The sequence below is a fragment of the Sinocyclocheilus rhinocerous genome, unplaced genomic scaffold, assembly GCF_001515625.1.
Source record: "Sinocyclocheilus rhinocerous isolate Xijiao unplaced genomic scaffold, SAMN03320098_v1.1 scaffold1733, whole genome shotgun sequence".
Taxonomy (NCBI): Eukaryota; Metazoa; Chordata; class Actinopteri; order Cypriniformes; family Cyprinidae; genus Sinocyclocheilus; species Sinocyclocheilus rhinocerous.
Window position 1 is genome coordinate 48,354 of NW_015640388.1, and position 24,405 is coordinate 72,758.

General features: G+C 37.1%; 2 protein-coding genes across 9 annotated transcripts in view; one reads left to right on the forward strand and one right to left on the reverse strand.

The window, feature by feature from the left end:
• LOC107752629 (TBC1 domain family member 23-like) overlaps positions 1–5,185 on the forward strand; it is a 20,466-nt gene extending 15,281 nt beyond the window's left edge. The window contains exons 14-19 of one of the 2 annotated variants that reach the window (XM_016568644.1): positions 895–1,031; positions 1,305–1,349; positions 2,212–2,300; positions 3,287–3,422; positions 3,768–3,962; positions 4,569–5,185. In XM_016568644.1, the coding sequence (XP_016424130.1) occupies positions 895–1,031; positions 1,305–1,349; positions 2,212–2,300; positions 3,287–3,422; positions 3,768–3,962; positions 4,569–4,653 (687 nt within the window). In that variant the 3' untranslated portion in view covers positions 4,654–5,185. The remainder of the gene's footprint in view (positions 1–894; positions 1,032–1,304; positions 1,350–2,211; positions 2,301–3,286; positions 3,423–3,767; positions 3,963–4,568) is intronic. The other variant, XM_016568645.1, reaches the window with a different exon arrangement.
• Positions 5,186–6,444: 1,259 nt separating this feature from the next.
• The window catches only part of LOC107752631 (tumor protein 63-like), a 24,177-nt gene continuing 6,216 nt past the window's right edge, over positions 6,445–24,405 (reverse strand). The window contains exons 3-12 of one of the 7 annotated variants that reach the window (XM_016568649.1): positions 15,543–15,729; positions 15,333–15,448; positions 15,073–15,182; positions 14,855–14,979; positions 14,534–14,616; positions 13,608–13,732; positions 10,039–10,181; positions 8,582–8,729; positions 8,376–8,469; positions 6,445–7,720 (exon numbers count right to left, since the gene is read on the reverse strand). In XM_016568649.1, the coding sequence (XP_016424135.1) occupies positions 7,418–7,720; positions 8,376–8,469; positions 8,582–8,729; positions 10,039–10,181; positions 13,608–13,732; positions 14,534–14,616; positions 14,855–14,979; positions 15,073–15,182; positions 15,333–15,448; positions 15,543–15,729 (1,434 nt within the window). In that variant the 3' untranslated portion in view covers positions 6,445–7,417. Of the gene's footprint in view, positions 7,721–8,375; positions 8,470–8,562; positions 8,766–10,038; positions 10,182–13,607; positions 13,733–14,533; positions 14,617–14,842; positions 14,980–15,072; positions 15,183–15,332; positions 15,449–15,542; positions 15,730–24,405 lie in introns of all 7 variants that reach the window. The other 6 variants (XM_016568647.1, XM_016568648.1, XM_016568646.1 and 3 more) reach the window with 6 other exon arrangements.

A 24,405-nucleotide genomic window follows, 5' to 3' on the forward strand; every position in this document is an offset into this window, starting at 1 on the left:
ATAAATGAGTAAGCGGCATTTAAAACAATTATAAACATATAATACACACTGTTTCTCAATATTTAATTACAGCTTCAGATGCATAATATTTTCATCTCCTTCAAGCAGGATACACAAAAAGCACGTTCAATTCAGTCGGTTGTCGTGGTAATAAACACCGTAATCAGCAACTGTTCGCGTGTCAGCGCTTAATGCGCATCTCCTATATGAAAAGCATTTTAGGGGGCCCTTAGCTTTTGGGGGCCCAAGGCGGTCGCCTACCTTTACCTAATGGGCAAGTCCGCCCCTGCTCAATATACTGTGCAAAAAAACGTGATATATTTTTGCCATATCGCCCACCCCTAATTGATATAATGTGTTCCCTTCAATTTATTTCTTAAATTTTCTTTACTTAAAAAGGTCTAAAAAGTTCTGAAAGTCATGTACCTTTATAAAACCTGCAGAAACCCTGTTTCAAGAGTTTTTATGGTACTTCTCTGAAGCTTTATCCACCTTATTTTTAACGTAAGAGCAGTGCCATTTTTGAATGTGCAAGGTGTCCTTTGTCATTCACTTCCAGTTAATTTAGCTGTTCAAAAATACAGTTTTGCTGCTTGATGTTGATTGGTTTGTAGCTCATTAGTTTATTGTACTTTATTCTTCTGGTTATTTACCTATAGCGGCTAATGAAGTCTTTCGCATTCAGATAGTTTATTTCCGCATTGGAAAAATAAGGTGGATACATGTAGCATTTTCCTTTTATTTTCTGGGTGGCATTTAGTGTCATCTTGTGGACATTTCAAGTAAAGCAAGCCATTAAATGTTTCAACTTTCACTGTGATAAGCAAATGCCTCTTTAGTCTTGGATTAACTAACTCCCAAAGTTAATTCAGCCCATCTCTTATATTGATACAGGGGGAACTGAACAGCACAGATGGCAAAGGAGTTAAATCACTTGTCAACAAAATGACCTTTGCACTCAAGTCAAAGTCAGTTAATGTAAAAGAGAAGGTGATCAGCTTCATTGAAAACACTTCCACACCGGTGGACAGGTGAGCATTTTTCATATTCATTGCACTGGACAGGCATTCTTTCACATTTTCCTTTCCAGATATGTTCTTCATTAATTGAAAAAAGAGGGCCAGTTGCAAAAACTTCTAGACTGCCTCTAGATTGTCTTTTTTTTTTCCACCCCTACTTTTATTTGAAAAACAAAAACAAACTTAAATTATATTACGTAGAGGGATTTCTTTAAAGTGATTTATTTTCTGAAGTCTTTCTGTTTTAATCATCCTCCCGACCTATGCCCTGTTATTTCACACTAGAATATCTTTCAATCTACCCTGGCCAGACAAGGGAATACTGGATCGGTAAGACTTCATTAATGTTTGTCTGTACCCCCACCAGCGTGCATCTGGTTTCCGCAACATGCCCTCTCAAGGTGGCTCTGTCAGCTTTAGCTCATTGTAGGGGTTTTTAAAACCATGAGCAAATAGCACACTCATGAATGCTCTAACACCATATGCATCTGCATTGCATCTATTGTACAAATATCCTTTTCATCCTTTGAATTTCCTGTTTCCTGCTAAAATACTTGTCAGAATAGAGTAACATTCTAGAATTTGCTACTTTGTCATCCACTACCAGACATTCACACGCATGTGTAGTAGAATTCACAAATACCACTCGGAATGGTGGAAGCTGTGAACCACAGGTCTCGTCACTTTCTGACAGTGTTGGCTGTTTTGACCTCTAACAGTGCTTTTGCCACTTTGTTCCTTTCTTTGTTTTACGCTAGCAGTTTCTGTCTCACAGTCTGAAGTCTGATCTCTGCTGTCTGGGTCCTCATGTTCTTGACTTGTGTGGAGAGAGAACACAGTCCTTCATTGTTTTTATTCAGATTTGAACACAGCTGTGCAAGACTGCGGCAATTGTGATTTAAATGTTAAAGTTGTTCAGTTTTACAGTAAAATGGACTTAAAAGATTAACATTTGTGCAGTGCCTGGCCTTCCACACTTTGATTCTCATCACTGGTAAATTGCAAACATGTTAACTTCTCTTTCTTCCGACTAACGGTACTCGCCTTTTTAATCCTAGAGGACACCTCATCTCACTGCCATGCTTTTAGAATGCCTGCATTAGGACAAGAAAAACAATGTTGGTGTGAAGGGCAAACCTTTAATCTTCTAGTGGGTCTTGTAAGTACCTATGATGCTTCTTATTTCCTTCAGGCACGTAAGCAGCAGTGATCGGGTGGGGAAGCCATACAGGGGAGTGAAGCCTGTCTTCAGCATTGGTGATGAGGAGGAGTATGATACAGGTAAATACACCGATTTAAATCAGGGACATTCAACCTGCCTGGAGTTCTCAACTTGCAATTTCCTGCAGAGTTAGTTTATACACACTTGTACCCGTGTTGTTATCGTTATCTATAAAAAACAATTACTTTTTTTTTTTTTTTGGGGGGTAATTAAAATAAAGCTGTAATAAAATATAAATATTAGATGAAAAACTTAAATTTACAAAATTTAAATGAATAAATAGAAAGGTTGCTGTGGCAACTAACAGAAGTAAGATTAAGTTGTAGTAAACTAAAACTAAAAACTACATTAAAGCTAAACAGAAATATAAAAAATGACAAAAGCAGATAAAAAAAAAAAACCTAATGTAAAAAAAATAAAATAAAAACTGAAAATATAAAAATAAAAGCTGATTCAAAATTTGAATGAATACCATAATAGTATATACATGCTGAAATAACACTGGTTTAGGTGCAGAGGCAAGTTTGAGGTCATTAATTTTGGTGTTATTATTGTTACTATTATTTAGTATTGTTGTAAAGCATGATTTCTTTTTTTTCAAAAGAACAAATTAAAAAGGAATTAAAGGTGACCATTTGTCAGATTAAAAAAAAAAGAATACCATATGACTTTTGCTGTTTTTTATTAAGTGTTTTGAAGGCATAAAAAAACTAAAGTTATTTATTATTTAGCAAAAATCTTGATTATCTCTCCTATGCAGTCATGTGAGTACGTGAAAACAGTATTTCATACTTTCATAAGTTTCATACTGGTGTGTGGAATATATTAAATACGATTGTTAACATAACTAAATGTAAATCATTTTAATACTTTCTGGGGAAGTTTGTCAAGCCTCCCTATTGAGCCTGGCCCCCTGGTTGAGAACTACTGTACTAAACTTTTGCCATTCTACATATTTATAAATTCAACATTTGGTACGCTCCATCTCAAATCTGGGTCCTTGTGTTTTTCCTTAATGTTTTCTTATTTCCTTCCCTCTTTTCAGAAGAGATTGACAGCTCATCTATATCAGATGATGACAGGAAAGAGATTGTCAATATTCAGACTTGGATCAACAAACCAGATGTGAAGCACCATATTCCATGTAATGAAGTTAAGGAGACTGGACACATGTACCCAAGGTGAGGCTATCTGTCTGAACCATAGACTGTATAAAAACATGGACGTAGTGTCCGGGACGTCACCCTTAGGTTTCCGAAGAGCGTTTTTGAAGCCTAAAGTAGGCGGAGCCGGCCGTCGCCATCTTGGCAGCGCGTCACCGCACGTCACTCCCGGATAAAAAAAAAGATTCCCCTGTAAAATAACAATGTTGCAGATCTCTTAGCCAAGGTAGTCAGTAAAATAATACTGTTGCATATTAAAAACTGTTATGATCATACTTAAGCCCATCAGATACTGGGCCGTCCTATCTGGTGAATGGTGGGTTGCGTATAATGGTGATAACTGTATTGTTTTATCTTCCACAGCCATCTGCTGATCACTGCAACACACATGTACTGTTTGAGAGAGATCGCTGCCCGAAAAGGTTTTGCTTACATCCAATCCAGGCAGCCCCTAAACTCTGTGGTGAAGATCACCTCAAAGAAGAAGCATCCAGAACTTATCACTTTTAAGTTTGGCAACAACAATGCTGCAGGAGTGGAGATATTGGCTGTGGAGAGGTATGGTAACTGACAACAGGACACCAATCTATACTTTACTTTAACTTTTATTTCACATTATTTCCTAGTCTCTATAATACTGTAGACCAGTGTTATTTAAGTATTAATTGTTATTGTAGTTTTTGTAGTAGTTTATGTACTACTTTATGTATTGTAGTACACCTAAGATGGCTTGAGGGTGAGTAAATCATGGGGTAATTTTCATTTTTGGGTGAACTTGTGTACTGAGGTGGAAAAAAATGCTATTTGGGGGAAAAGCTCAGTGCCTTTAGACCAGGGGTGGGCAAACTTGGCCCTTCCAGGTCACTTTCCTTCAGAGGTTAGCTCCAACTCTAATCAAACACACCTGAACCAGCTAATCATTGTCTTCAAGACTACTAGAAAGCTACAGGCAGGTGCGTTTTATCAGGGTTGGATCAAATCTCTGCAGGAAAGTGGCCTGGAAGGGCCAAGTTTGCCCATCACTGCTTTAGACTAAGAACTCAAAATTAAACTCCGTTTTAAAATAATAATGTTTTACACATCCTTAGTGCTTAGTATGTTTACTTATTTTAGTCAACTTTTTTTATGTCAGTGTTGTGATATTTCTTGTCGTCTTTTCTGAAGGTATTTAATTCCAAACGCGGGTGACGCCACTAAAGTAATCAAACAGCAAATCATGAACGTTTTGGATGCTATGGAGAGCTCTTAATGACGGAGACATCAGAGATGCTGCTCTCTGGTCATCCAGGAGACAACCACAGCTCCAACCAAAACCGCCTGAAGGGGAAGGAGGGAGTAGAGCATTCCCACACTGTTTTTTTGTCATCATCCCCCCACCTCCTCCCTGGGCAACACTGACGTGGAGTTCTGTCATGACTTTAAAGGCACATTGCCATCATGATTGACAGGAGTTCTAAAACTTTGGGCTTGGAGATGTCAATATGAGAAATGATTATTTTGTTCATTTTGCTTTGTGATTTTGATTTCTGTTTCAAGAAACTGACCTAATTAAGCAAGTTAGATTTATTCTCTCCTTTATTTGTCTCAAGCCTTAATGAGCTGTAGCTTTTTATATGAGTCTCAAACAGGTCCTCTTGATGAGAATACGGTTTTGGAACCTCAATCAAGGAACTTCATTGCTCTTTATCTGCTTCAGTGTTTGAAGTCACTAATTCTTTAGCCATTTGAAGATGTAAACATCATATATTGCTGCATACTTATGTAACTGAGAAGGGTTTGATGTATTTATCTATGAGAAATTATTATTTTGTTCATTTTGCTTTGTGATTTTGATTTCTGTTTCAAGAAACTGACCTAATTAAGCAAGTTAGATTTATTCTCTCCTTTATTTGTCTCGAGCCTTAATGAGCTGTAGCTTTTTATATGAGTCTCAAACAGGTCCTCTTGATGAGAATACGGTTTTGGAACCTCAATCAAGGAACTTCATTGCTCTTTATCTGCTTCGGTGTTTGAGGTCACTCATTATTTAGTCATTTGAAGATGTAAACATCATATATTGCTGCATACTCATGTAACGAAGAAGAGTTTGATGTATTTATCAGAGCAGTGTTTTTACAGCAAGCAGATTCACCTGGAGCCTCAGTACAGGCATTGAGGTGAATAAATATACTTCATTTTCATATTTGGAAAGTATGCTACCCTACGGGATGCTGCTTGCACAAGTGGCTGCACCAGTGTGACACATGAATACTTCCATACAACTCTGCTGCTCTCTCTGTTGATTGACTAAAACGCCCTGAAATTATTAGAACCTTTTGTCAGTTTCTGGTTTCATAAAGTTGTTTTGTGATCGCAGCTTTCAAGTTTAAAGGGAACAGGTTGGCGAGACAGTTAAAAGGGTCTTCTCTAAGTAATGGCTAAGTTTACCAGAGAATGTATTGAGAACCTGAAGTTTAGAATGTCTACCACCTACTGTTGAGAATCGTAATACAAGTATTATGTATTAATGCGGAAGCACTAAAGAAAAAAGGGCTTGTGAATCCAGTAGCCATCAAAAATGAAAGTATACACAAACCTTAAGTCAAGTGAATGTAAAGAAAACTAAAGGTAAAATTAAGACTAAGGGAGGGTGATCCATAACATTTTTGGAACTAGTCCTGTCAGTTTGTCACACTGTGCAAATTCTAAAAATTAAATTTGAAAGTCTTAAATGAGTATAAGATTTCTTATGTCCAGTACGTTAAAAGATGTTCAGAGGACCGTGTCCCCAGTGCTCAACTTTTTAACCATTGTTTATTGTCTGTTAAACCACAGAATGCCATTGATAAAATCTCATATTTAAAACAATTATAATAAGGTCCACCATGTCTGACCATTCTATTTAAATAAAAGTTTGGTTCTATTAATTATACAAAAACAATGTTAAATGATATTTGTTTTATTTTGTTTATATCAAAATAAGTACATTGCAACATATTTACAATAATTCCTTAATAGTTTGATAAAGAATTGTTTACTCTGTTGTCACATGAAAGCGTAATAAAAAAAAATCTGTACAATATTGCCACTAAAGGCAAACAAGTATCAAGAGAATTGGAAATTTGTTTAAAAAAAAAAAAATACTGAAGCCACATTACATTGGCAATATACAAACACATTGGCCAATGTACCAATGTAAAACACTTTTATACTTTTAGAGGCCAGTAAACAGCATGTCTATGCATTATCAGAAGCAATTCAATACGTACAAACTGCAATTCAATAGTACCAAGTGTTTGCAACTCACAAATAAAAGAAACAAAGAAGGGTTTACAGTATTACATAAAGGCTACATGACATCATCAGTCTTACACCACAAATGAAAATTGATGAATAACACTTTCTGCGAGAATAAAGAAAAGAACCATGTACGATTTCGATTTGAAATACATACAATCAAAGCTGACAAATGCCAACGTTTTTAAAATGACATTGTTCACCTGCAAGGAATGATCGTCAAAACAAAGAATACAATCAACACTAAAGCTCCTGCTGGGAGGGGGGGGAAAAAAACGAAAAAACAGAAAGATACCTTTGGCCATGTAACCAAAACCCCCCCCCCCAAAAGTTCAGTGTATTTTGCGAGTAGTAAGAACATGTCAGCATTTCTTAAGTGCTTTGTCTCAAGAAACAGTAAAAATGACAATTTAGCAAAGCACCATTTCCCCTCAGCTACTGCTGTTTGCATTCAATTAAGGGGCTTGAAATGACAACCAGAGCTAAATCCACCAGAAGAAAAAATGAAACCATAAAGGACTTTAAGTGCATTTTATCTGCCCATTTAAGTTTAAGTGAACTAGACTATGAGGCTCACAGTTTTTTTTAAATCATCACTTGCAGAGGAAAACTGTGAAACGATCTGGACCAACACCAAGTGTGTTAATATAAAACAGAGCGTGTGAGTGTTTATGTACAGTAAATGTGCACGGTTGATATTGTATGTACGTATATCATTGTGAACTGTGATGCACTGTTCATTCTCCCTCCTCCTTGATACGCTGTTGCTTGTTGCGGCGAGAATCTGGAGCCAGGTCAAAAGAGAAATCGGTCCAGTCGTCTCGTGGAGGAAATGAAATGGTCTGACGGAGAGTGAAACGCACTGCATCGATCACACGCTCGCCTCGGGCTTCAGTGGAGCCCACGCTGACGGTGGATGTCCCGCTAGAGGTGCGCAAGATGTGGGGAGGTGGAGAAAACTCCATGGTCTGCCGGTACTCCATGATTCCTTTCCAGATGATGTGCTGGAATTCTGGGGGAATCTTCAGCCTGGACAAGTCCTGTGGATAGATATACCACAGAGCTCATGAATACAGTAGCCACTGCTCTGATCTCTCAGACAAGCCAGATCCTATATTTTGACATGGATCCTCTGCAGTGAATAATCCATAAACAATCCACACAACTCCAGTTGATGAATTAAGGTCTTGTGAAGTGAAAAGCTGCTTGTTTGTAAGAAACAAATCCATTAAGATGCTTGAAATTTAAACCGTCAATCCATAAGAACACTTCCTCCATGAAAACATATATCCCCTGTTGTCCTTCCAAAACAAACCAACATATTGTTTTAGAACCATTTTTGATCGTTTTAGACAGTGCATGATCTATGCATATTTCTCCCCCGATTCAGGAGAGATTTTTTTTTCCACTGGCGAAAGCAATATTACGGATAGAGGTTTGAAGTTAAAAATGTCTGGATGGATTTATTACAAACGCACAGCTTTTCCGTTCATAAGATGTTAATCGAGCCATTTTGTGGATTATTGTGATGTTTTTATCAGCAGTTTGAACAGCACCCATTCACTGCAGAGGATCCACTGGTGAGCAAGATGCTAAATCTCTCAAAATCTGTTCAGACTTAAACGTACCTGTGAAATAGTTTTTCCAAATATGAACTGATACGAAAAACATTAAGGAGAAAGGCAAATTCCTCACCTCTAAGTTGTAGTTCTCAATCTGGTAGATATTGGTCAATCCTTGGGCTGTGAAATAGTCCAAACAGGCTGAGCAGCCCAGTCTCAACAGGAAGCTGCAATTGATAGATATTTAGCTTTAACACATGATTACATAACATGATTACGATATTACACTTTCACCTGCATGCTGTTTCAGAGAAACTTACTGTAAGTGTATTTGTGTACCTGGAAATGCTGTTATCCATGGGGTAGGGTGGCGGAGGTGTGCAGTGAGAGGAGGGCACCATTTGTAACTGAGGCTGCAGGTTGGTGGGGCTCAGGGCACTCATGTCCGTGTTCATGGGAACTGGGCCACCCATCATGGGAGGGGTCACTGAAGGGAGGGGAAAGTGTTGAGACTGTAATAAACCTCAAAAAAGGGAAATAGAACAGTAACACTTTACAATAAGGTTCAATGTTAATGCATTAGGTATCAGGAACTAATAAAATAAACATTTACAGCATAATACTTGTTCATAGTAATTTCTACATAAACTATAATGAAGAAACATGAGAAAACAATGAAGAATATACACTGCCGGTCAAAAGGTTGGAATCGGTAGGATTTTTTTTTTTTTTTTTGGAAGTCTCTAATGATTACCAAGGCTGCATTTATTTGATCAAAAATACAGTAAAAGCTGCTTTCTATTTGAATATATTATAAAATGTGAATTAATTCTGTGATAGCAAAGCTGAATTTTAGCAGCCATTAGCCCAGTTCTCAGTGTCAGATAATTTTTTCTGAAATTATTGTAATATGATGATTTGGTGCTCAAGAAACATTTATCAATGTTGAAAACAGTAGCAGCTTAATATTTTTGTGTAAACCATTATGCGCTATCATTCAAAAGTTTGGGGTAAGATTTTCAAAAACTGAACTGTTTATTTATCAAATTCTGAAAACAGAGTTTTAAATTGTAATTGGTGTGCAAAAGTAAAATGATAAATTTTACAGTATTTGTCAAATACAGGCAGCATTAGTCGGAATAAGAAATTAATTTCAAAAACATGTAAAAAATCTATATATTTAACCAATAAATGTAAAATTACAATTTAGTATTCATTGTTTGTTCATGATAACAAATGCATTAACTAATGTTTAACCTTATTGTAAAGTGTTACCAATAAAATAAAACCATGCAATATTTTCTATGTCCCCAACCTGCCCACATTTCTTATAGCCTATATATTATATATTATACACACACTACATAAACTGAAATTGACTTAAATAACAAACACCGGAGGGCTCTAAATATGGATTAGGTAATTTCAGAACATATGAAACCTTTGGCCTGCTGTGTGAAATGTGAGAATGCATATTTGTCATGTGTAAGTACATTTTGACAGTGCCAAAGGGAAGGCAGACTGTCCCACAAAGATCTAGTTCAATTTTAAAAGGAAACTCTTTGTCAGATTGACATTGAGAACTGAGTGTTTCTCAAGCCCAGACAGGATCTTCTTCACTAGGGACTCTGAGATTCTAAGGGTTCTGAGACACTTTCTTCATGCAAAAATTAGATCAGAAATCACTTTATATTGTTTATACGATCTTTTGTTAGTCCTAACATACACTGAGACATTTGTAGATAGACTATTAATATATAGTTATGGAATTATTGATGATTTTATAGAGCCCTTACTGTCAGTTAGTCCTCCAGTCATGCTGGATGGGGTGAGTGTGTTGCGTTGTTGGGGGTTGATGAGATGACTGACTGATGGCAGTTTGTTCTTGCCGAGGGTGGGTGAGCTGGAACCAAAGGCAGGCTGGGGTGGTAGAGAGTTCCTGAGGGAGAGACGATGATACAGGTTCTGTATTACTGAAGCCAAGTCTCGTTCCACAGGCTTACATATGGATATTACAGAAAATGTCAGACTTGTCATGATTAAATGCTTTCCATTAGAGTTTTGTACATTTTGTGGAAGGCCTAAACTTTGGAGCTACACAGAACATGTCTGTGCTGTTCTGTAATTCTCAACAAAGTGGAATGAACATGCATATGGATTAAAAGTCACATTGAGAGGAAAATAAATCCATATACTTGTGTAGTACTTTAAGTATAAATAACAAACGAAAAATTAACATTTATTGTTCACATACACAAAGAAAACGCCACCATTTATTTACCCGCATGTTACAAACCTGTATAGTTTCATTTAATAATAATAAAAAAAAATAAAAAAAACTGGTTTGGAATGACATGAGAGTGAGTAAATGGCAGAACGTTCTTTTTTTATGAACTACCCCTTTAAATGATTCTGAACTTGACATTTACATATAATAAAAATACTAGGTGTTTCAGTTCATTGATATTTTGAAATGCTCTAACTGAAAGCCCCTGACAATTCAAGTAAAAAGAAGAGTCGAAAAATAAAGGAGAAGAAAAGAGAACAAAGAGGAAGAGTAGGGATAGGAACACAAAAGCAGAGAAGTCATTTATTGAATAGTAGTAACTGACAAAAGTGCAAGAGCCATTGAGAACACAACCACCATTAATTTCATATGAAACAACAAAAGAATCGGTCAACACTATAGCATTCATCTCCTTTTCTCTTAACTGCCATGTACATAGCAGAAAATACATCTTTAAGAAAATGGACAAATAATCAAGACAAAACACACAATTTACTGCCCAGCAGTGCACTTTACAAAACATGACCAGCATTATCAAAATTCTGTCATCAATAATGTCCTATCCCCCCATATTTATAGACAACTCAATGAGTCCAGCTCCAATAATAAAATGAAGACAGAGGCAAAAACAAAAAGCTATTTAAGATTAACATCATCAAGATCTTAAAGAAAAACTATGAGTCCCATAAAAAAAAAAAACAGATGTGTGCTTGGTTCCTGGTCAGTTTCGACATTCAGGATTATTTAGACAGAAAGAAGAAAAACAGCTGGAAAGAAGAGAGAGAAAGAGAGAAATAAGGTGGTCAGCTGAGAAGTTGCTATACTGTTTATGTGCAATGGGTTTCTGTGCAATACCAGCATATCCGTCCAACAAACATAATAAATGCTGAGGAAACAAGCCGCCTCAGTCACAAGGGCCCTTTAAGTAACATTAAAAAAGTATGTACACAATGAAATGTTTTAAGAAACTTTTGACACTTCAGATTATTGAACAAGAATACTAATGCAGCTAAATCTGAGTGTAAGGTGATTGTAAGCAGATTTAACACACAAATGGATCATTTCAATCGATAAATGAGTGCCATAGTTTAGATAATACACTTTGGAGGGACAAAATCATGCAATGAACTTTCCAAAAAATATCTAAAATGACTTCACTTGAGAGCTCACATATTTAAATCGAGGTTTTCAGGTGGTAGAAACCAAATCCTGTGCTCAACCTATTTGTGGCATAGAAAAAAAGTCTAGGAGTTACCACAAGTGACAGTTTGCAGAAGCACAGGGAGCCCCTTTGAGGGGTAGAGGATGAGATGAAGAAGAGATGGAGAGAGATGAGCGAGGGATGCTCTGAGGGAGGAGGAATGTGATTCCCAATTTCAGGAAGCACTGAAGCGCCTCTTCTGCTCACCTATTGGGTCCAGAAGCTCAGAGCGCAAACGGGCCCTTAACAGGCTGTATAAGATAGACAGTGAGAAGTAGAAAGACAGGAAATGCAGGCAGATGTGAGGAGAGAAGAGAGAAAGAGAGGTGGAGGAATAACAAAATGTCAAGAAAAATAGAACATGACAATATTAAAAGATATTAGACTGTATCATGAAATAATAGAAAGAGAGAGACCACAGTGCTAAGCAGGTGATGATGGGTAAATCAAACTGGAATTGTATTTGCCTAAAAGAAATGTTGTAAAATTATGCATATTCAAATCTTTCAGGCCTCATTCATTTGAATTAAATTAGATTATGAGATTTAAAAATGTGAATGAAAATGTGTCAACTATAAAAACTCTCAAACTATGATGAAACCTCTCAAAACTAAATAGGATGCATGATTTTCATCGTTTAACATGTGTACAATCTCTCCACAAGGTGGCAGCAACTAAGTAAGTTCAGTGTTTGAACTGGCGAAAGAGTGAGAAAGTACAAGGGAAAATCAATAAAATAAAACACCCAACCCATAGAATCTAAGGCAGAAGGAGCTTTATTGAAAAGGAAGGGAAAAGTATAGTTAGAAAAACAGATTTATGAATGAAAGAGAGAAGCAACAGCATGCAGACAATGCTGAAAACCACATTTGTGCTTGGAAATGTTAAATAACCTATCTACCAAAAATCAGAACAAGGACGGGGCTCTTTAATGTGTTAACATGCTATGCTCAAATGATAGTTTTGGAGAGTCAAAGGATGCACATTTCACAGCATGTTCGTTCTGTCTTTGTCCTACAATGGGACAGTTTAAAAGATAATGGCTACCTGGTCATTCTTACCTAGTCATTTAGCTCGGACCAAAGCATGAGAAGGTCAAATGAGCCCTAAAATCAACAGCCTCTCTACCTGTTCTCACACTAAACAGAGCACTTTGAACTATTTGAGCAGTATATAGTCCAGTAGAGAATTAGCATGGGAGCCTTGAGTACCCTTGGGAACATCTATGGGTTTTTAGAATAGTGATTTTTGATTTAAAAGTATAACGTGGCATGTGGTTAATAATATTAAACAGCTTTCACATTTTGTTCTACAACAATTGCTAACATAATGACTATAATTGCCAAAATATGGGTGATTACGTAACCAAAATCCTTAATTTACTCAATAATTGAAAAACAGGCTATTCTAAAACCCATTAGAACTTCCATGGTGAATCCATTTGACCTACAAACTGACGCCATGACTGAACAGCTCAGTTGGGTGTGGATGGTTTATGCAGTCTTAAGGAAATTTACAGGAAGAAAAGCATTGACATCCAAATCCCATTGTATGTTCTACATTCCAACATATATATATAGTCAGAAACCAGTTGATCCTTAATGAGACAAGCTGACAAAAACATTCATAACTGAAGGGCGACAATGCTCATTTAAAGCATAATTTACAGGTCTCTCCCCCTCTGTTGAGCACTATTACAGCAGATACAATGTATTTCTGTAAAAACTTTGCTAAAGGCTGAGAGCAGACTAAACTTGCATTTTCCATGAAACAGCTAAATTTGCATTTACCATGAAGACCAATAACAATTTGTAGGCAGAGTTTAAACTTGTTTGACTTGTTATTGGGGAATTTTCCTGCATGTATAAGGTACTCACTGTTTCTGCAGTAGGTTGTGCTGCTGCTGTCTGTATGACTCAATAGTCTGTTGAGGGAGGAACTGCATAAGTTCCAAAGACTCTTTGATTTTCACCAAAATCTCATAGATTTCACGGCCTTTAATCTGAAGCACAGAGAAAGAGAGAGAAGGGGTAAGCCTGGATGCCAGACGCCTAAGAATGAATATCTGTGAAGTTCTATCTTTGTATTATCTTTTCAGTATCAAATATTTCTGCAACGCTTTCTATAAAGCCTACATATAAATATAAATGTAAAAGTATTCTTAATGTGTTGTAAAGGTATTCATAATTAATTCATTAATTCAAATTAATGTTGATTGGTAATACACTACTTTTCAAATACAATTTGAAATCTGTAAAATAGTACAGTATATGTAAAAGTATGTAAAAAATTAACGTTAACCTAGATTAATAAATGCTGTAAAATATTTTTCATTGTTAATTTGTTAGTACACCTAATGCATTAACTAAAGTTAACAAATTGTGAATTATACTTTTCTTTGATGATTGTAATTATGAATAACAGTTATTAATAATACATTATTACAATTAGATTTGAACATGCATTTTTTTTAGCGGATTATATAGTAAGAATATTAACAATGCATAATATAAGCAAGGTTTCATAGAAATGAACACTTCCTTATCAAGTAAGGGACTGTTCACACAGAAATCATTCTTGTTTGTAAAATTAAATAAAGAGCAACAGAATGAAAGACAATTCAGGTTTCACATCTTTAAAAGTGGATTTTCAAAGACATCCACCAAATGAATGCTTACATTAGAAAAAAAAGATGCAAAAAAAGCATCCTGTCTAAACTAAGTCTATGAAATCGGTATTCTATTTCACATCAACAACTACAAATCTGATGCTGGGATACTGCAGACAAATTTGAGATACTCACAGGCAGACAAAACACTTCCTCATCTGTGGATCTTCGCTTCTTGATGGAGTTTAGCTGGGAGAGGTGAGAGGCCTGACGGAAAGCTGTGGAAGACGGAGATAGAGGAAGTGAAACAGCTGTAATAGAAGATCTTAAAGCACAAGACGCAGAGCTAAAGCACAGAACAGGTGGAAAATATGCAGTGTGTGTTTTTGTACAAGAGGGCATGCAGTATATATGGAGGTAAGAACTAACTAGGAATAAGAAACATGCGATGCAAATGTGTTTGTGTTAGATGAAGCCCAGTCACCAGCCCCCAGCACTACTTACGGCGTTTCGTACCCTCACTGCTCTTTGTGCCATCGCTGACATGCTGTTTGCGGATGCTGTCCTCGTCAGCTTTGCGGTCACGTCCAGGGCACGCACAGATACGAGCCTCAAAACACCGTCGGCCCAAAACCTGACCACTGGAGAAACCGATCAAGCAATTAATACATATTTCTATATTTCCTATAAGAGATATTTTATTCAATACAATCCAGTGTTTAAAATGGTCTTACTCTCTGGTTTCCAAAGTGACGATTATGACGATAGGACGTCTGTTCATTCCTCCAACACAGCTGGAGTTACACATGAAATTGTACAGGATGGTTGTGAACTCTGTGCCCACCTGTTAATAGGGAACAGTCGTGTCATCCACTACTCACCGTTGTTCATTTCTCTAGAGCTGTTATGTTAAATTAACATCTGTTGGGTGGATGTAGGGACAGCCAGGTTTCTCTGAAATTGCATGTGTGCATGTTTGAGTGTGAGTGTTCACCTGAGGGGGCTCATAAGGCACCAGCACACTCTGACGCCCAGTAATGGAATCCTCCATGTACTGTGCATGACTGTTCCCCTCAACCCTAATCAGGTGACTGGGCGGGGCTATTTGGCCTATTAAACACACAATTCAGTAGATTCACCAAGCCGAAGATTAAAAACATGTTTAATCACATTTCTAAGCTACAAATTTAGTGAAGTTACATACCGTCATTGAACTCTCTGCTCAGTTCATGGTTCGGGCATCGTTTGACCACCTCGGTAACATGCTCAGCTTTCTTATAGACAGGCATGGCCCGTATGACTGCACCCTGGGGTGGGTTGGTAAGGACCTTGATTTGAATGGGACATGTTTTGGCAATCTGACAGTACAGCTTCTTCAAATCTGTTGAGTACTAAAGAAAAGAGGGTTTGGTTAGTAACTGCTATAAAACAAAATCTGTAATATAACTGCACTCTTTTTTAACAATATAAGCACATTTTAATCCATATTACTAAAATGTTTTTGCTTTGGGTGTTTTTGTAAAATGTTCTTAATGTTAAAAAAAATATTTTTTTTCAAAATTATTAACTAAAATTAAAAAAATACAATTCAATAGCAGTTGCTATAAATTATACTAAACATCCATTAAAGGTAATTTCTTTATCTAAACAAAGAAAAGAAGACTTTCTCACAAACACAGGCAACGCAGAGATAAAACAGCTGCAGTTTGCCAATGCTTTAGTGGAATAAGTGCCATATAACAGTCTTTAAAGGGAAGAGCAGCTGGCTTTAGGCGGCGGGACTTCTGGTTCTACCCTACAGATGTCACAGGTTAAGATATACCTGTGATTAAGGACACACACTGAAATGTGCTTTCCAAATCACCTGAAGCATGAAGACGTCAGGACCATGTTGACACAGAAATCTGATGTAAAAATTATTGCTGTGATGTGATGATATCTCTAGTGTTGAACAATGAAAAGATTAGACTTGCGCTTGAATACCTGTAATAGGCCTCATTCATAAAACGAGCAAAACAAATGTCTAATTGAATTTAAATCAGTGGTTCTCATCATTGAACATTTTTGTATTTTGATGGAGTTTCAAGAATATAGTTTCTCAATGTGTAACGTGTAAATGAAAATTTACCGTACATATCATTATTAAATACAAATTGTATGAGGTAGTCTCAACTGCATTTCCCAACATCCTCTTCATCACTGATGACAGCTTGATGTTCAGGGTGTCACTGACCACAAAAATCAATTGCATCGCTTGAACCATCCTCATCACCACAGGCTAACACTCAGGTGTTACTCATACTTACAGCATCATCAGGTGTTTAAGATTCTGTCTAACCACACACAATAGGTCAAAAAGAATGATCTACATGATTAAACAGTCTCACAAAGCATGACCGCCAACATTGTGACAACTGCAAATCAGCAACCAATGTTGCAAAAACTAATGGTATGCCACAGATTTTGTATTGTAGATAATGGCTGGTTGCACATCACTTCTTTTTCAAGAAAAATACCACAGACCATACTTTTCTTTGCAGCTTTTAAATGAATTCTTGCACTGAAAGCAGCGTATCAAGTACATGGAAAATAACTGTGAAGAAAGCTTTCCTGTCAAGTTCATTTGAAAAGGTGAAGAAGAAAGAAAAGAAAAAAAAAACTGCTGTGAATGTTGCCAGGGGCTATTTTGAAGAACAATGCAACATTAAATTCCATCTCTATTAACTTTTGATATGAAGTGTTCCAATGAGAGGAGCCCGTCCCAGCACCTGCTTGTGAGCTTTCAGAGTATTACACAATCTTGACAAGAACAAACACACACAAATCCTGGCCATTTCCTGAAGGAATTGGTAGAACAAACTGAAAAAACAAAACAAAACGATCTTTACCAAAGCTGTACCATATGGTTCAATTGTATTATAGAGTTATGAACTACAATTTTACAGCATTTAATAATCTAGCATAATGTTAATTTGTGCATATAAGAATACATTTTACATGTTAAACATTAACTTCACATTTACATTAAAATATTTTATTATATTTAAAGTTATAAATTGTTTAATGTAAACATTTTAAAAATAACATTAGAAATTAACTAATTAATAAATTGCTATACAAATATCATTCATTAATATAATATAAAAAAATAATTGTTAGTTTATGACTAATGCATTAACTAATGTTAACAAATTGAGCCTTTTTTGTTCACATTTTGTCAGCTACACTGAAAATAGATTTGAATAGTCCATATTTTTGGCTCCTGTCCTGTCATATCACTTGCTCATGATGTCTTCTTCAGAGTATCAACAGCATGAAGCTTCTACACTCATCACCTGCGCTCTCAGAACTGACTTGACTCATTTTAGCTCTGACTAATTTAGTGCCTGGGTGCTTTCACCGGTGGATGATGAAGGCGTTTTGTGCGTGAACTGAACGCTTTTTTGAAAGGTGTTCTATAAAAAAAGAAAGATGAATAACTGTAATTGCCCCTCTGCTCCCAACCTGATATGCCTCTGTACGCTCCTGTCATTCAGTTAAATGAGGTGAGTGAGAGAGAGAGAGAAGAGGATACGAAAGATCTCTAGGACCAAAGAGAGAGTTGTACACACAAATGCCATAGGGTCAGTCACACAGAGGCCCAGCAAAAAAGCCAGAGACCGATATAAATGACAGAACCTTGACATACTGACAACAAACACCGTTCTTACATATTTTGTAACATCTTAAACTCCAACCTACAAACCTTACCACATAAACAAAGCAGTTGATGTACCAATTCTAGCCCCAAAGCAACACATTTTGAGAATGCAAATATGTGTGGAGGCTGCTGTGTTTGCTTGGGGCCAAATGAGCCACTTCTGACAGGGAAACACACACACACACACACATATGAAGGGTGGGGCCATAGAATGATCTGATGAATTGGAGGCATTAGCTGTTTTACAGGGAGGGGCACGGTGGTGTTAACATGTAATTATGTTCCAGTCATGGGCTACAATGTGAATTACCACACACACACACACACACACACACACACACACAAGTTTAAAGTAACTCTTTGAACAGAAAAAGGAGATTTGAGAGAGTGACAGTCTAGGATGAGAACAACTCAGTGATATTTTACAATAATGTTTAATTTGTCTATTAGTTAATGCATTAATGCATTTGTCTATTTAATTAATGCATGAACTAATAAAAAATTATTTAATGTATTTATTAATGTAAGTTAATATTCATTTATAAATGTTCATTCATACATAATACTAAAACACTGCAATACATTTTAACACATTACGTATAACTAATGCATTATTTATATACCATTACAATAGTATGTTAATATTTTTATATCTTCAGTTTTCAGTTTTTAAGTTTAGTTCAAGTAATTTTGTTGTGGTTTTGTAGATTTTATTAGTTTTGATGTTTTATTTTTCTATTTATCTTTCTATGTACTTTATTTCAGTTTTAGTTTATGATTTTAGTACTTCAACTTAGTATAATCAACACTGATCGAATAGTTAATAACACTGATGTATTAGTATACTTATAAATTGACAATCAATATTGACAAATGTGGTAAACCCCCTAACGCATTTACAAATGTCAACAAATTGAAACTTATTGTAAAGTTTTACCGAGAACTCTATAATAAAATTTGGTGAACCATTTGATATCAATGGTAGTGGGACTTTTAAAGTCTTTAAAATATTTTACTTCTTGCAGACCATCAGCCTAAATGAAATGTGCACAATGTGCTTCTGTTTTACGAATTATATGTGATCAGTAAGATTTTTAATTAAAAAAAAATTTTTTTTTTTAAGAACTCTCTTCTGCTCATCAAGGCTGCATTTATTTGATCCAAAATACAGAGAGAAAAAAGTAATATTGTATAATATTATTAATAGTGCTCTATTTTAATAGTGTGACGCAAAGCTGAATTTTCATCAGCCAATACCCCAGTCTTCAGTGTTAAGTGATCAATCAGAAATTATTCTGATTTATTCAAAAAAAGAAAAAGAAAAAGGAGCACAACTGTTTCCAACATTGATAATAAATCAACATATTAAAATTATTTTTTGAAGGATCATGTGACACTGAAGGCTGGAGTAATGGCTGATGAAAATTCAGCTTTGCATCACAGGAAATTAAAATAGAAAGCCATTATTGCATTACACTATTGCAGGGCTGTCCAAACTCAGTCCTGGAGGGCCGGTGTCCTGCAGAGTTTAGCTCCAACTTGCCTCAACACACCTGACTGGAAGTTTCTATGCCTAGTTAAAGCTTGATTAGCTGGTTCAGGTGTGTTTAATTAGGGTTGGAGCTAAACTCTGCAAGACACCGGCCCTCCAGGACCGAGTTTGGACAGCCCTGCACTATTGCATTAATATTTCACAATACACAATATTAGTTTTTTTCCCTGTATTTTTGATCAAATAAATGCACCCTTGATGAGCATAAAAAGCTTCTTTAAAAAAAACAACAACAACATTAAAAATCTTACTGATCCCAAACTTTTGAACGGCAGTGTAAACCGGTTTCTTCAAGAGATTTCTACACAAACAGAGATTTGTGCACACACAGTAAAACCGCAGTCACACCGACAACAAACGCACACACATACAGTGTTGTACGTGTTGTGACAAGTTTGCAGCTGCAGTGTGTGTGTGTTTGAACAGAGCAGGGCTGCAGGCTAAGGCTGTATTCATGTCTCAGCATGGCAGGGCGGGTTGGCCCAACGCTCTGGCGCCTCTGGTCTTGTCCCACCTCATACCTGACATGTACCATCACGCCTGTTGCTTCTCCCAAAACCTGTTTCATTGGGAAAGAAATAAAATGCCTTTTTCCCCTCTTTGACGCAATGATAAAAATACCTTTTGCTGAGTTTGGAAAGTGAAGCATTTGAAATAAAACAGGATTTGAGTGTAGGGTGCAAAACTTAAACATAAACAGGAAAATGCAATTCTGTTCAAAAGCAAATTTCACAGGGCATTGCTCATTATCTTTGCTTAATATTTCTTGCTAGAAATGTTGAGGGCTAAGCAGCTAATAACTCATGATTGCATGCTCTTTACACTGGAACACAGGGGCAATAAATGGGTTTCTGTGGCGCATGTTTGCACAACTTAGTTTGAGCAAAATGTATGCAGCTATGGTTTTGAATAGCGAATCAACAGCCATGATGTTGCTCGTCATGCCTGAAAACTTTGCATGGTGTTTATGCATATATACTTCATTTGATTCCAAAGTGGAAAATATGCATGAAAGGATGAAGCAAAAGATAAATATTAAGATTTAAATGCAATTGGGTTTCAGACATCGATAACTCGTGATGTTTGTAGTGCATTTGGAGGGAAATCATCATGCAACCAACCCTCATCAGATTCATACTTTCTCTAGTGATGTAAACAAATGCCCCCATGCTTCCTGGCACTAGTTAATGCCCTGTGATTAAATTATATGCTTTGGAAATGTGATCTTTCCCAGAAAACGTGTGACAAGCTTTGGTGTAATTATGCTGGATTTCCCCTCATTTTGCTCAATGGTCGCCCTGAGTGCTGCCAAATTCTTTCCTTACAGCTACCTTTATTTATTCTTTTGATGAAAATGAAGGTATTTGCATTTCTCTTCTCGTTCAATTACACTCTGAAGGTGTTGCACAAAAGGTGGGATTTAAGGTCAAGTCTAATAAGTACATGCTGGACCTTTTCAGGTAGCACTATGCCATCTTGACTGCATGAGAAGACGAAGATTATGATAGTGCAAGTGAGCTAAAGCAGACGTGGCGGCTATACTGGTGCTGAAAGACTGATCTTCTCTTTGACTCAGTCCAGCTCTACCTCTTGCATGGTCTAAAAGCACAGGTAATCTTTCATTGTTCAAAGACACAAAACAACAAGAACAACAGATCTCCAAACAGAACCTGTCAGAGAAGTGGGCTTTTCCAGATACGCCATTCTTAGAAATCATTTCCCTATCATAAATATCTTTTCAACTTTTTTTTTTTTTGTAAATGAACCTCTCCCTCCTTTTCTTTCTTCTTCCTCTACTTGCTTAGGTTTTAGGGCTTTACGTGGCAATGTCAGACAAGTCTCGACAGGCTCGTTGACACAAACAAGTCTCAGCTCCATCTCACGAGGCGTGGGACGGGCCTGCAGATGTTCCATGGACAAGTCGTATCTTGCCACCTTTCGCTGGAACACTCGCTCTTTGAGCACTTCTGTCCTCCCCCAACTTCTATCCTTGTTCTCATCTCCTTGTCCTGCGGCATTATGAGAGACGCAGTCGACAAGCTTTACTCACTGAGCAGGGAACAGCCCCTTCAGCACTGCAGGGTTCAGGAGGAAGGCATGGAGTATTTACACGAGTATTACTGACCCATTCTACTAATCCCCAGCTCACTTCTTGAGACAACAACTCCAGTGGTCGCATTCCTTCGGTCACAGCGTTCTATATGTACAGGTGAACCAGTAGGCAAACAAAACCGTGCCGTATCGTTGGATGCACTGTTGATAGGTTGACAGGAAAATGCAAATGGAGGCTCTGCTCTAAAAGAACATCAAATAAAACAAACACCGAGCCAAAAAAAGTGAAAAGAAAATGATAGACGGGATGGGTTTCCTCTGAAAATTGAAAACGAACAAAAAAAGTTCATGTATGATGTGTCTTATCATTGACATCAACAAAAAAGCAGGATTGCAAAAGCTTTCCCGTAAATCAGGAGCGGTAGGATGCAATGCCAGGAAATGTGTGTGGGTGTGTGTGTCATCGAAGCTATATGCAGGATAGATTGAGCTGTGTGTGAAGAACAAGTGTGGGTTACATTAAATGTGAGCCACAAAACTGCCTTTCGTTTGGCTAAATTGTTATTAAATTAAAGGAAGAGATATTCTCCACAACGTTCTATGCACTGTGAGAAAGGGAAATATGAATGAGTAGGGACATCTTAAATGAGACAACCAAGGGTGTGGTGTCTTTCTCACACCCAGAAGTCTGCTCTAAGTACGGTGAGGTGTCTGACAACTTCTGCTGTATTGGTGAAGTCAAGGAGCGAGGATGACAAGGGCTGCTGTGGGAATAGGGTAAATGTCACAATCCCACACTGCACTGTAGCCAATGAGCAATGAGCAATGAGCAAACCAATCTCTGCTCAACTTGTTTACTTAAAGATGTGAGACAGCATTATCGCAACTGACTCACTGGTTTTTCAAGACCACAATCTGCCAAATTCAAGATTAATGAGACATTGGTTTATAATGGCTGGGATCAATTAGCCTAAAATAATCATAGATATTTATCTCATTTAATGTCTGTGATTAAATAATTTCCACTGAAGCTCTCAAGTTAGCCTTGACAGAAATAAAATGTATCACATTTAGCGCAAAATGATATAACTGTCATTGTTGTTATTGCTAACACTGCGAAAAATGAGGAAACGGTGTGAAGATATGATTGAAGACCTTAAGTAGCTATAACTAGCTAGCAACCGCTAGGGTGCGCTGTCCAACAGAAAGCCACTTTTTGGTTGACAGACACGAGACTCCTTGTTCCCGGGCTACTACAACTAGCTTAGCGGGTTTAGTCGGTTTGATTATCAAGAGGTGACACCTATCTATGCAAAACTAAGTGACAGTGACACAGCTATTGTAATGCTCACTCATGCGCATTGTTTCCGCTATGTTGACATAGAGGTTTATGAAAAAGGCTCAATGCGCCAGCAAACAACTCACCAGTAGGGGTCAGTCATGGCTCTTTTCGGATACAATTTTCTTTTTGTCTTTTATAATTTCCAAAGTTTTTTATTTAATTTTCAAAACTATTTAGTTACTGCCTACTAGTATTAATCAGTTAATACATTTTATTGATTACATTTTTTAAAGATTTTTTTTAAATGCTTATGGTTGCAACTATTCCAACTAATTTTGTGCAAATAGTCAAAAAAGACAATAAACCCTAAAACAGTAGTCTATTGTGCAATAACCAGGCTAATTTAAACCTAAGCCTGCTTTTTTTTCTTGGTCAGGTGGAGTTTTGTAACTGGAAACTTTCATATAGATCACAGAAGTGCCTAAAGCTGAGATCAGACAGGTATAAAAACGTTATCCTCCTGGAAGAACCCTTGACAGCAGAAATCAACTGCTTTTTGTAACGTAGAACCACAATGCATTGTCATAATACAACAAAACACTCAATTCACAGACAAATGCCATGTATAAATGGGATGAATTGTTATGAGTGATTTGTGACCAGAGGGCAGGAGGTCCAATTTCTACACTAGGAAATATTTGGTTGTTGCCCTAAAGCCAGACACTTAACCCCAATATAGACTGAAGGGACAACATGAGGGCCTTTCGCACCGCTTTAGTTCCAGTACAGTACTAAATGTACAGTACTAAAGTACTGGGACGATTTTGCACGAACTATTTCCCAGTACCATTTAAAGGGTTGCATTCGCACCGAGAGTGTGTACTAAGAAGTGCCGTAAACCGGTCGACAGCGACGTCATTTGTGCGCAGCATTCAACAACAGAAACAAAGAAGAACAACATTAACAACAGGAGGATGGAGGACGCTGTGATCAGAGCTGTGTTTTTGTTGTGTCTCGCAGGTTTCACAATAATGGACATGGAAAGTCGACGTATACGTAAAGCGATTGAAAGAACGGAAAGGAGGACTAAGAATCTCCAACGACAACTGGCAGTGCTACATTTGCTACAAGTGCCTGCACTTCAGCGTCCGTCCATCTATCGCTGTTCTCCATACTTGCGAAATAAGTTGACACAATGTTTACAGTATGTTTACACAGCGTTTTAAATCATGGCGGGTGAGGGCGTTTTCATACGCGTTTGACCAATCAATGTCTACTTACGTCACGATTAGAACCAGTTGTGCTGGTTAGACCCTGCTCCGGAGTAGGAGCTAATTTGGTTCTCGAAAAAGGCAGTCCGGTACTAAAATCGCACCCAGTTCCGGCGGTGCGAAAAAGTGGGTAGTTCCATAATTAGTTCTGGTACTATGAAAAGGTTCCCACGGTACGAAAGGCCCCACAGTATTTAGAAAATTAGTGTT